General features: G+C 38.8%; 1 protein-coding gene across 1 annotated transcript in view; it reads right to left on the bottom strand.

Moving 5' to 3' along the window:
* SRFBP1 (serum response factor binding protein 1) overlaps positions 1-11532 on the bottom strand; it is a 70120-nt gene extending 58588 nt beyond the window's left edge. Inside the window, 2 exon segments of the mRNA XM_027710318.2 lie at positions 11415-11513; positions 11515-11532. Of these exon segments, the coding sequence (XP_027566119.1) occupies positions 11415-11513; positions 11515-11532 (117 nt within the window).
* Positions 11533-13506: the final 1974 nt, after the last annotated feature.

Raw genomic sequence — 13506 nt, 5'->3', positions numbered from 1 at the left:
AAAAATAAATATCTCAGTTTTTAGATTGACCATAAATATACGTATAGCCTGCATTGTGAAAACTGAAATTAAAAGTTACTGATCTTACTATAAGAACAATAAACTTTTTTTTTTTAATTTAAACTATTTTTCTTCAAACTCCTCCTCTGTAAAGTTTATTCCTCTCCATACAATTAAGGAGAGGCATAAGTACTGGAAAACCAAAAGGCTAGAAGGTTCTTTAGGTATGTGAAAACTCCCATCAAAAAAGGTGATCAACTACCAACAAAATTAACAGCTATCAACTCCTGCCGCCAAAGTGAAACTCAGTTTCGCTTCTGAGCAAACCAGGACTCAAGTCTTGCAACAGTTACAGCTAATTTTCATCATATAAGTAACTATCACCAGTACTGATACCTTTTGGAGGGATAAGCAGGTCTGTACTACACTCTCCTCACAACCTGAAGAAATTTCTGTCATGCAAATATATTTTAAACTGAGGATAAAATTTTCTCCTGTCTCTAATCTGTAACTCCCAAGAGAGTCTGCTTTCTTGTCAGATGTTCAGATATGACACTTATAAAGTTTAGAAAGAAAAAAATCATCTATATAAATAGTATTGCAATATCATAACAAAAAAATTCACACAGTAAGTAAGTAGAGACGTATGGCATGGAATAACAGAGAACAATAAGGAAAGCAAGGAATGATGTTTAGTCTAATAAAATTATCAAATAAAAGTTAATGAGTGACATTCTAGGAGGTGGAAAAAAATCATATTTTTCCCATGTCTGTTAAAAAGAACAGAAAAGATATATTTGCAGTTTTAGATGTTCAAAGTATTTGGTATCTTTGGATATCTTCTTAAAAAAAGATCTGTCTTCTCCTTATGGAAAAAAAAAGCTAACAAAAGCAAAATATTTCAGACTTTGTTTACCAATGGACTATTAAGTCTAGCTTTTCATATGTCTTATGGTGCCCCTAGCACAAGGACACTTGGCATGCATATAAAATGGAAGTATCACAACACATTCAATGAGTGCAACCCCTATTCAGACCTAGAGTACTCCACTGACTAGTAAAAGCCATGGCCTCAGGAACCACACTGTGATAAAAACTGATATAGGGGAAATCCAAATTTGCATCACAGATTTTTCTGACTTACACAAGATGAACATTCAGCCTGTGTCAAAGGCTACTAAAATCACCAGAATGTGAACTACTGTTGGCTTCAAACATGTTCCAATACTATTGGCCTGACAGACTCTGAAACACTATGCTACTTCTCACATGAAAACTGCTCTTCCATTAAGTTGATTTCCACTATAATGTCTCTATGACTTAAATTTTTTTGTAGGAACTTTTTTTCAGTTAGCAGTTACAGATTATGCAAATAAATAAATATTAAAGAGTGGTACTACCATGTAAGTTATTTTTCAGTCTTTTTGGAAGGACAGGAAAAATTTTTGCTAGCGGGAATGAAGAATTATCTCGCTGCACCAGTTAGTGCTCCTTATTCCCTCAGAACAGTTTAAAAAGACTAATTTCATGATGAGAATTTTTCATAAACACAAACACATGGGGAAGTTAGTGTTTAAAAGAAATAAAATCTAATCATCTGTATTCTTCCTGGAATTTTCTTCATGACGTAAAATAGAAGCTGAGGAGAAGGACAAGTATGAAAAGTAGATGGAATAAAGAGCTTAAAATATCACTGCCAGATGTCTGACATACACTATTCACTTAAAAACTGTACCTTCAAACAATTAGTTCTCCATCAGTTGCCAAGACATCAGATCTACATGAGATCTACAACTATCCCAGTATTAGTTATTAACAACTCAGAGCAATGCTCAAAGGTTCCTGCAAAATCTTCTTTGTTGGGACAGAACAAGTGCTCCCACATTACCCATCTGCCCAATGGTATGTTCATTCTCCAGCCATTTAAAATTTCTCCTCCACACCAAGTGCTCGTACTGCTGGAGAATTCCCTTCTTCTTCAATCTCTAGCTTCTTCTTACGAAACATAGGTTTCCCCCTTTCCCCTGCTTATGAGCTCTCCTCATTCCTCATCCTATTTTCATCTTGTTCACCCACCTCTCATTTTGACTGTTGGAATATTTAAAGAATTACCAGCTATCTCTCTATTCCCATCCTTCCTTCATTATTCCTCAACTGCTTCATGAGCAAGTAATCACCTTAACTGCCCTTTTGCTTTTCACTGTCTGGAATTCATATCTTAACATGCATATAAGTTATGCTCTCCTGAGCTACTAATTTTCTTTGCTGCATTTCTCCAGAGATATTTGCCTCTGGATGAAATCCCCTATTCATTCCTTTGAAGTAGCTGCTATTCAAAACAGTCCTTACCAGCCTCTCATGCAACCAGTCTCTACTCACTCGTCTCTTCCTATATTAGCATACCTGTACATGACCTTATATTTTTTTCTAATCTGCTCTCAAAAAGCAGCAAAGAGGGTTCACAGAATCATTTATGTTGAAAAACACCCTTTAGATCATAAAGTCTAACTATAATCCAAATACTGCCAAGCCAATCACTAAACCATGTCCCTAAAGTGCCAGATCTACACGTTTTAAATACCTCCAGGGATGATGACTCAACCACTTCCCTGGGCAGCCTGTTACAGTGCATTTCAACCCATTAGGTGAAAAAATTTTCCCTAATATCCAATCTAAACTGCCCCTGACACAACTTGATGACATTTCCTCTTGTGTAGTTACATGGCAAAAGGATCAATACCCACCTCACCACAACCTCCTTTCAGGTGGTTGCAGAGAGTGATAAAGTCTCCCCTTAGACACACTTCATTCGGTATTAAATATCATATGAATAAACAGTTATCATTGTGACCCACCTTCGCAATGGAAATAATGTAATGGTAATTTTTTTTAGTATAAGAATTTAAAATTCCTTTCCCTTATATGATTTAAAGGACAATTTAAAAAGTCACCAAATCTAGTAGCTGGTCACTTTTTCTTTAATTGCTCTCTGCTACTGACCTTCACAGCATAAGACAAACTGAAAAAAAGTTTATCCTTGCCATACCAAAAGGCAGTTTGCAATGAATTCACAACTTATTTATTCTCCTTCTAGGAACATCCCCTCCTCCAGGCCCCCAAATTCTATTACAAAAACATCTATCACTACCCCTTCCCTTCTACACCCATTTCAGCCTTGCTTCCTTCTTCATTTGGCAGCAAGCTCCAGACCCAGCAATGTAAAGGTTGCAGAAAGACGTCTGCAATGACAGCACTAAGCAATTACGCACATTTTCTGTAACTGAATCTTTTTTTAAATTGTATTTTACTCATGCATATATAGCCATAAATTACATCTGATTAAAAAAACTACAGTGTACTGCAAGTGTCTCACAGTTCCTTTAAAATAAAAGTTACAAAGTTTCCCATGACCATTTGCATGTTTTTTTCATTATAGTACACTACCACACCAAGGAACCACAGATGTTTTGTTTTATGAGAGCATCTTACTAGCCTACGTGGCCTACCACACACACTTTATATAAACCACTTAAGCTAAGAAAAAGTGTTCATTACTGTCCTGAAGTACAGTAGTTTGATAACGGTTGTATACAATGCTGCCAGAAGCAAAAAACTGCCTAGTTTGCCAAGCTTAATTGCTTCAGTAATCTGCTGAAACAAAATCTATGCGAATAGCAGATCAGAATTTGCTGCTAATATTAGTAAAACTGATGATGTGGCAACTCTAGAAACTTTAGAAACAGCTGTTGGAAGAGTTCCTAGGGAAAAAAAAAAACCACAATTCCTCCGAATTCTATCTCGCAGAGTATAAGTTTGGAAATTTCATAAGCTTTCAAAAGACCTTTTCCTTAGGACATTTACATGGTCTGTAAAAGAATGTCAGTAATTTAACACTTGAACTGTTTTAAGCAGAAATCAAGCCAAGTGTAGCACAACTTTCTTCTTCAAGAAACTGTTGTGCCTAGAATTATTTATTAGTAACACAACTAATGCAAGAATTTTTACATGCATTTCCATAGAGCTAAAGTGACTGCTGCCAAGTATTCCAGAGTTTAAAGAGAAAGCCATGTTTGCTTTCCAACTTTGCACAATTTGTAATTTACAGAAAAAAAGTAGTGATTTGCCAGTATACTAAGAAATTAACTGATGGAAAAGATTAGATATTCAGTTTTGAATTGTGTAGAAACTTATCCTTTCTCAGTTCTCATAACTTGTTTATAGGCCTTTTGGAGACTTTAGACCGACTTTAGTGATATTTAAGAGACAGTATGACCAGTTTCAAGGAAGTATTTAAAACCACATGCAAGCCAGGGATACACAGATCTTGGCAGTGCCAGTATTCAGCCACAGCTTAAACTTTGACCACAGAGCATCCTAGACACCTGTACTTTTTCAAAAGTACCTAGCCACTTCACATTAAGAATAATTTTGATCTCAGAAGAACCTAAAGCTGACTCAAGTTGTGCAAGAGTCTCTGATACAGCTTAAGCTTAAGCTATACTGGTAGATAGCTCAGAACAGTACAAGAACTGTCTAGATGTTGGGGCACTTAACAGAACTGAAAAACCTAATACTACAGACTCAGTTCAGCATGAGGGAGTCTAGAACAAATACTTCTACTTCAAGGAAGTGGCCTGGCCAGCATACTGGATAGTATGGATAGCTGGATCAAACAAGGTCCATAAACCACAGAAAAAACAGCAAAAGGTAACTCTGCAGTAGACTAGCAAGAATTTCATTAGGAGTAAACGGTCCTGAGTTTCAGTTTTTCCTTTCAGGGAGCTCATGTATTTTATGCTAATTGTTGGATAAGCAGCTCTTGGAGCATTTTCCCTACAGAAATGCTCCCACTGGTGAAATACATGGATCAGGCTCCCTTCACCCCATAAAATCTCCCTTTTTGCCAGACAGTAGCCCAGCAATAGTATTTGTTAGTATTTGTGATTAGTGCACTCTGCTGGTCATTGAGATCACAGGATTCAACTCATCTTAGACTGAGGGAACCTATACATCAGCTTTGTCATCTACTGGAAAGCTTTACGACTAAGCCATTAAACTAAAAATTCTGCATTTTCCCCATCAGACAGAGGCATGCCTTAAAAGACAGCATGATATTTTAAATTATGAGCAGTAAAACATCACACAACTCAGTCCAATACCAGATAACTGGTCAGATGCCTCATCTCAAGCCTCCCTTCCCCTTTAGGCAGCTATAAAGTCATCAGACACGAATATTAAAATGCCCTAAAGGAACTCCTAGATAACCACATAGTCCAGGGGATAGCACACAAAACAGATCTTCAGTGAGATGCCTGAATCACTGCACCGGGCTGGCTGCGCAGTATTTTAGACAGCTTTAAACACCGTAACACCTATAGCACTCTGTCAGTAATTTTTTTGAAAGCTTCAATTTAGGACTCTTTTTTATCAGTGGTAAAGAAGGTCTAGGAAAGCGCTTTAAAATATCACAGCATACCTTAGATAACACTAGCCATTCAGGTCTAAAACACTAAGAGACTGAATGCTTACGTCAACAGCTCACTGTGGTGGGACAGTCCATCTCCACCCCTCCCATTTATCTTTGGTCCCACATTCCTGAAGCTCTCACTCCCTATAAAACCCTGCTACCTTAAATGTAGCAGAAGACTACCCTAGCAAAAAATTTATTATGCTTACAGAAGAGGGAGGCAATGGGATGGAAGGGAATGGCTGGAATGGGTGAAGAGCAAGGAGAGTGAAAATCCCTAGATTCAGAAACAGTGAGTCCAAGTGCCTGTGAAACCACATTTGGAAAATCACACTCCTTCCAGGGCATGTCATATCTGTCTGAACAGCAAAGCAGTTCTTCAAAAAAAGCTTTGTATGAGAGGCACTTCAATTTTAAAAACTGTCCCAGTTTCTACAGTATATTCCATTCAGACCAAATTTTTTGTAATGATATAGAGAAAATCTGGTTACCAAAAATTATTTACTTTTAAAAGCATGTACTTGACCTTTCCACAATTTACAAAGGAAGGCATGTATAAATGCAATTTCAGTAACTTTTTTCTGTTTGTCATCTTAGCTGTGTCTGACCACCTAAGGACAAATGACACCTACCAATGCTACACCAAGCCAACACAGCCTTTATATAAGCATCTCCAAATATATGTTTACCTCTGGTTGCACTGTGACAAAAGATTCAAGAGTTATAGATATAATTTTGTATAATTACTGAATTACAGGTATAACTCAAACTGCAGTTTCAGACTTCCAGAGACTCTACCTCAGTCCTTCTTCCTGAGTTATTTCCCATGGCTTTTTGTCTATCTTTTTCATTATCAGCAACACTACCCACCTGCGCTTTTGCCACGCACTAGCAAAATTCTTAAGTTAGAGGTCCAGACTGCTTTCTAAAGATGTCATTCATCCAAACTACAGTCCAGATAATTCAAGAGGTGAGGATGTCAGTCCTAAATCCAAAAGAGCAAAAGAGCTGAGCGTTGCCATGTTGAGCGTCACAGCACAAAATGCTGGAACTCATGGAATGGAAATGCTGGAACTACTGAAAGAATTCACCACCTTCAGCATCATTGCTAAGCTCCCTACATAATAATTTTAATTCTGCACTTTGTTTAGCAGACGAAAATACAGGAAAAAAAGAACACTTCTATCATGGATGACAAGCATTATGCAGATATCAGCTTTTATTATGTAATCCCCCCAGCTTTGTAAATACAGCTCAACCTTTTCTAAGTCAGTATTCTAATTCTGTAACATTTTATAGAGAAAAATTATTTTGTCTATATGCAATTAATTATTACATACAACTTACCAAAGTTTCCATATCCAAACAAGTTTGGCAAATTTGATTCACATCCCGCAGGCAGAAACAACTCTCAACTTTAACAACTTGCTTTACATAATATGATGCCTTACTAATATTCATCTTTAGTCATCACAGCATTCATGTACATACACATTAAAACACTAACTTTTAAAACAATTTATACAGACATCATTTGCATTAGCTTCATGAATTTTCTGCACCGTACCACCCTGAGGTAGCTGTAAGCAGAATGGAATTCTGAAAAAAAAGAAAAAGGAGTAGAAAGAGGGTGGGCAGAAAGATATTTACATTTGTTGCAATAATACAATATCGGTAGCAGATTATGACTGTAAAAACAGAACAACATTATTTAAGAAGCACAGTTCTGAAAAAAAAAAGCCAAAACAAAAAAAAAAAGAAAAAAAACACAAATCTGGGTTAGCTCCAATTCTAAAGCTTGTTTTACGCCATTCTATATTGCTGATCAACAAGGATAATTCTTCACATTAAACATGACCTATCTCCCTTTAAACCTGCCCTCATCCATGGCAGTTGATGATTATGTGCTGCCATCTAGCAAATGTTTCCAGAAAAGTTTACCTTTGGAAGCTATTCTGTGGCAAAATACCTGAAAATTCTTAGAAAGCTTTTTAAAATAGGGAACATATTTGAGACAGCAACAGGTTTTTAAAAAGATTCCTTCAGCCTGCATGCTTATAAAAGTAAGCACAACAGGACAATACAATTAAGCTTAATACAGACAAACCCTGTAAAAGCAAGATCATATGTAGTGGATATATAATGGCAAAACTGAAATTTTCATTCTACAACTTACGCTTTCCTTTGTATAAAAGAAAGCGATGAGTAGAAAATGGTAAGAAATACTGCATTTTCCTCTTTCTCAAAAACCCTAGTCTTCACTGTTTCACTTTGTTCTACCTTTCTGTAGCTTTTATTTCCTTCCCACCCTCCCTCCCTGCCACCCAACTCTTCCCTGGGCACAGAAATCAAAATGCAATGACCCCATATAGTAATAAGATGCTTGAATTAAAAAAACAATTGTGTTTCTTAACCCTTTTCAATCTTAATTTTTCAGTCAGGCAGGCACACTGAAACTGTAGCACATTATTTACCAGCAGCTAGATGATGTCTTCCTAAAATTACTGGATCTTGCTAACCACAGGTTCTGCCAAGACCTTGCTTTTTTCTGTTATTACCTCTATATAAATTCAAATAGTGATAAAGGAAAAGAACATGTTAACATGAAAATAGTGTGACTTTCTGAAGCTTTTACACTGCTATAAACAACTTTACACGAAAAGAGAGAGTAATGGACTATCTAAACTAATTATGCTGTGAATAACTCAAAAATTAGGACTGATTTGTTTTTATTTTCCGTCTTATTTCACCTCACCACAACAATTGCGATTTCCTCTTATTTTCACCCTGGATCCTTAACGCTGTACAGTCACCTCAAATCTCTCATTCATACAGTCACCTACACAGTGCAACATTTTCATTCTTCGTTCCTTATTACATCAGAACAGCTGACAGCATACTGCTTTATGGAGGTAGTATTCTCTAAGCAAATTATAATTAAAAAACCCAAAACGAAGTGACTTTTGAGGTCTCTACTCCCTTCCAATTTCTCTGAAATTAGCCAATGAGTTCAAAAACTCTCAGAAAGGAAACAGACATCACAGTCCTTTATTTGTCTTATCTCCTTGGAGGATTTTCATAATAACAATAATAATAATAATAATAATAATATCCAACTTTCAAGTTTCTTTGGTGATTAGAAGCTAAATCACCACCCAATTAAATTTCCTTTAATTTCAAAGCACATATACACTTTATTTCATTACAATATTTGAACCAAAGGCTTAATTTTTACACTGTACTAACAAAACATTCCATTAAGAGTGTGATGGTTTTTTTCCTGTTTTCACAGCTGTACTAAAACAACACCTGCCATTAAATTACACTGAACTGTACTGTAGTAGGTAGGTATTTCCATTCAGAGATAAGCTAAACAAGCCTATCTTATCTGTACAAAGCAGATGCTGCACATCTTTTACCTATAACAATATAGTTTATAGGAATGAAAACAAAAATGTTTTTGGACACTGGTAACTTTGTTTTGTTAGTTAGTAGTATCAAACATAAAACAGAAAGTAACTAAAATAAAAGTCAATTAACATTAATATAAGTGCCAGTGTACGTCAAAGAGAACCACTGCTCTTAGACTATTTGCTCTTCCTGTAAACAAAATACGAACTGGTACAGAAAATGTTGAAACCTCTCATCCAAGAATTTCTTAAGACTCCACCATTTTGCAGGACATGGTAGTTTATTAATTAACTGCAGAAATCTTTCTTTGCCAGAATTAAAACCTGAAATACATAAGTATAATACAGCAGAATTTCACAGAACGGCTTGGGTTGGGAAATGGGCAGGGATGCCTTCCTCTAGACCAGGTTGCTCAAAGCCCCGTCCAACCTCTACATGCCTTTCTAATATGTCTCTCTCCAGCTTTCTTTTAGGCTTGCCTTAGACACTAAAGTCCTGTAAATCCAGCTAGGACAAGCAAGTTTATCAGCTCCATAAGGGTCACAAATTGTCTCTGCAACAACTATCATCATGTCTATTGGATATGGCCTAATGGGGAAAGAAATTAGTATGATCCCCAGCATTGGCTGACTGAAAAAGCCAGAGGTGCACAGAATAGAGCACCTGTAATTACAGTACATCTTTCTCTCAGCAAATTGGAAGAATACACAAGAAAAGTTTATTTAATTGATTGCACTTTCAAAAATCACTCTTTTATACATGGTCAAATCCCCCCATTTCATCTTTATTAGAGGAATATATATGGTTTTTACTAGTAAAATGCATTCTTGCAAGGGCATCCCTGTAACAAATACACAGAGGGTATTTGTTACAAAAGTAGCAAATACCCAGGTATTAGTAAATAAGGTATTTATTTTATTTATTTCACATCTTATGACTAACAACTGCAGTAATTAACACAGCTCTGACACTTACGAAAGGGCATCGGCATAGAAATGGAAAACACTTTTCAATCTGTTCACGCTAGGTCTCCATCCTACTATAAGCCAGCCTTACCTTCTGTCCCTCTTGAAAAGACGGCATCTAGGATTTCAATCTCTGTACTACTTTACATGTTGGATGGACCTGTTACTACAGTGTCAACTTTTTGTTCAAGCTCTGGTGAAAACTCTCACCTTCAGAAAATATAAGAACTTTCAGTTTCCTCTTAGGAAAGGGTTATGTTTGAACTATACAATGAAAAGGTATCCCCAACGTCCTTATTGAAACTATCCAACCTTTTGTACAGAAACTCATTGTATTCTTTTTCTTAAAAACTCCTCAGTCAAATAATGCTTCTGTTTTCATCCTTGTTATACTAATATCTCTGTGGTGAAAGACTATGAAACACCACCTGAATCTGATCAATCAAAAAAAACTCTTCTTCAATGAATGAGATAACCTCTTCTTTGGTGATTTACTGTCATATTTCAATGTGAAATGACTAATTTCTGACCTTATATTTGTGAACTGCAAGGACCAAAAACTTGCAATAAATTTCTGAGTAAATATCTGTATTTTACGTATTATCAAACATTTTTCCTGATGAACACGCTAAATTCTTGATCTGCAAATCAACATGCAAATCAACCTGTCTCCAAGTTACCATGTGCCTGGAAGATAGTAATTTTTGTCCTGCTGATGACAAATATGAATGTTAACCAAACTGTTAATTATGTAGGAATTCTGGAAGTGCACAATGACAGCTGCAGATGCTGATACCACACATAGCTGAGCTGTCAGCTACTTTAAACTGTTGGTGCAATACCTAAAAATGAGGCCACTTTAGTTGTGTCAGGCTTATTGTGCAGGATGATTTGCAAATGCATAGCCAAACCACATCACAAAGCGAAACACCCCTGACTAAGTGAATTTACACCAAGGAATGGGAAAAATATTCTGAAATAAATATTAAACACCAAGTTTCTTTCAGAATAGGAAAAAATTAGCTCTAACACATTGATTTTTTTATTCTCAGGCCCTCCACCTGCAAGAAAATAAGGCAACATCATATGTTTGCTGTCCAGGAGACAGGCAGCCCGGTCTTCGGTGGGTCCATGAGAATCACGGGGAAAACGTCGGTATGAGCGCAAACACAAGAGTGACCAAACGAGGCCCACAGGGAGGACGCCACACTGGGGAACACGTGCGACAGCTGCGCGGCACTCCCCGAAAAGCAGCTTATCCTCACAAATCGGGGGTTTGTTTGCGTCGCAGCCCTTTCGCTGAGCGGGATGCGTTTCCCACCGGGACGGAGGCAGCCATCTGAGGCCACATGGGGCATTCCCTAGGGCTCCAGGCGGCCACGCCGGCCTCGGAGAGAGTCAATGTCGACCTTGCTCGCCCGCAGGGCGACTCGTCGGTACCCACCCTGTGCCCCGGCCCCCTCCTCCGGCCACTGCCCCCCCTGCGCCGCCGGGCCCTCCCCGACCCAAGCCTCCCGCACCCGTCCACCCGGCCGCTCCCACCGCCACCCCCGAGGACGCGGGGGTCTCACCTCGTTGTTGAGGTTCAGCACGGGAGCCATCGCGCCGACCCCCGCCCGCGGCGCCCCGCACAGCCCGGGTCGCTCCCCACGCCACAGCACGGGCAGCCAGAACCGAAAGTGCGCGCATGCGCTGCGGCCCCGCGTCCTCCGGCCCCGCCCCGGCCCGCCGTGCTCCCGCCCCGCCCCCGCCCCGCGTCCTCCGGCCCCGCCCCGCAGAGCTCTCTCGTGCCTCGCCTCCGCCCCGGGCCGGGTGTCGCCCGTCCGGGCCTGCCCCGAGTCCCTGTTCAGAAAGCGGGGTAGAAAAGGTTTTCTTCTGGTTCTCGGGGGTGATGTGCGGCGTGCGCGGGAGGAGGATCCCGAACCTGACCTGCCCAAGGCGCCAGGGGCCGCTCTTGGAGAAGAGCTGGCTTCGCACGAGGTTAAACTTGAAACTTCCCACCGTGCCCGGCATCGTCACCTGGCTGAATCAAAGGCCTAAGGAGGTGTACTCCCCTAAATCCTTAAACTGAAGTGACGTCTGCCGCTCCGAATAGTTTTTAATCTTAGAAATATCCTGAGATTCTTGCTTTTCCCACAGTGTTGCTGCTGGGTTACAGCAGTGAACGGTCCCCACTGCCGTATGTGTAGACTTTGCTCCATCTCCCCTACCCCACAAAAAAGCCTCCATTTTCAAAGTACTTTCCACTTTTAACATTGAATTTTCCATTAGTGCAGAAGGCAGATTATGGGTTGTATAGAAATTGTGCCTCCTGAAGCTTTTGTTGTGCAAATTTTTATATAAGCGGGTAATTTTAAGTAGCTTTAGTGATGTGTGGCTGAGCACATGTTTTTGGATTTCATGATGTCTCAGTCTGAGAAGCTGGGCAAAGTTTCATCAGAACTTTTCTCATGATTGCCAGTTTATTGTGCTAGAAGGAATTGTTGATTTAAATTGCTGCAAATATTCTTCTATTGAAACAAGACTTTTGTAAAACTCATGCTTAACTGTAGGCAAGTCATAGCATACCTAGAGAATGAATCAGTTATTGTTTCACATTGCTGTTTATCTGTTGCAGTATTCAAAAGAACTGAGATCATATTTGAAAATATTTGGGGAAATTGTTTAAACATAACCCCATTTTTGTTTATACAAATAAGATCAGTTTCAGGAAATTCTTTGGACATTCACCAGCAATTTGCTGGCCCCTGGATGGCACTGTTGTGCCTGGAATTCTGCTTTGAAGTCTGAATATTTAAACAAATACAACTGTTGTCAGCTGTTTCTGTAATGCATTTTATCTGTGGGATCGAGCATTTGGATCTTGTTATATTTTGGTGTTTGATTTCCAGCTAGTACTTAGGCATCTCCTGTAAGTGAACTGCAGCTAAGTCACCTTTGACTGTACTTTATATCAAGTCTACAAGTGAGGTCAGGCAAGGCTAGTCCTTCAAAGTATTACTTTTGAATTTCATTTAGGATGTTTCTGAAAGTGGTTCTGGATGTTCAGTAGCAGCCTAGGTTTCATCTAGATCTGCAAAGAGCCAACTGAAACTACCCTGAACCTTCCCTTCATATAGTAGTAAAGGCCTTTTGTTCCAACAGGAGCTGAATTTCAGTAAAGTAGATAGAATGCCTAGACTCTAACTGCAGATGAGGGTGTTTACTGCAGCTACTGCATCGTAAGAAATTCTGATTTGGACAGTTTTATCCAGTTGAGCTGAAGTCAGATAACCATCATAGAGTGATCTTTTTTACTGATAGCAAGCAGCTATAGTGTTCTATATGAGAAAGAGCTGAATTTGACTATGTCTGAATGTAGAGCAGCCTTGGATGTGATACACAGAATACCATCAAGAGATTTTTAAGAATTACTGAATATGATCTCATATCTAGATTGGATTTGTATTCACTGAGTGTAAAATTGGATGCAGAAACTCCAGAAGGAAAGATCCAAGGAAAATAAAGAGCTGCTTCCTTTTGTGGTGGTTTGAAAAAACCTTTTCTCTGGGGTAGTAATGGTTTGCCCCACTGATAATACTGGACCAATCAGTAGTCTACATGCGCCCTACGGAAATTACATACCCACAGAAACGGAAGAGAAGGTGGTGAAGATAGTTTTAG

Source organism: Pipra filicauda, unplaced genomic scaffold (assembly GCF_003945595.2).
Source record: "Pipra filicauda isolate LSUMZ 115617 unplaced genomic scaffold, ASM394559v2 scaffold29_size4552773_pilon, whole genome shotgun sequence".
Classification (NCBI taxonomy): domain Eukaryota; kingdom Metazoa; phylum Chordata; class Aves; order Passeriformes; family Pipridae; genus Pipra; species Pipra filicauda.
This window is presented reverse-complemented; position numbering and strand designations above follow the sequence as displayed.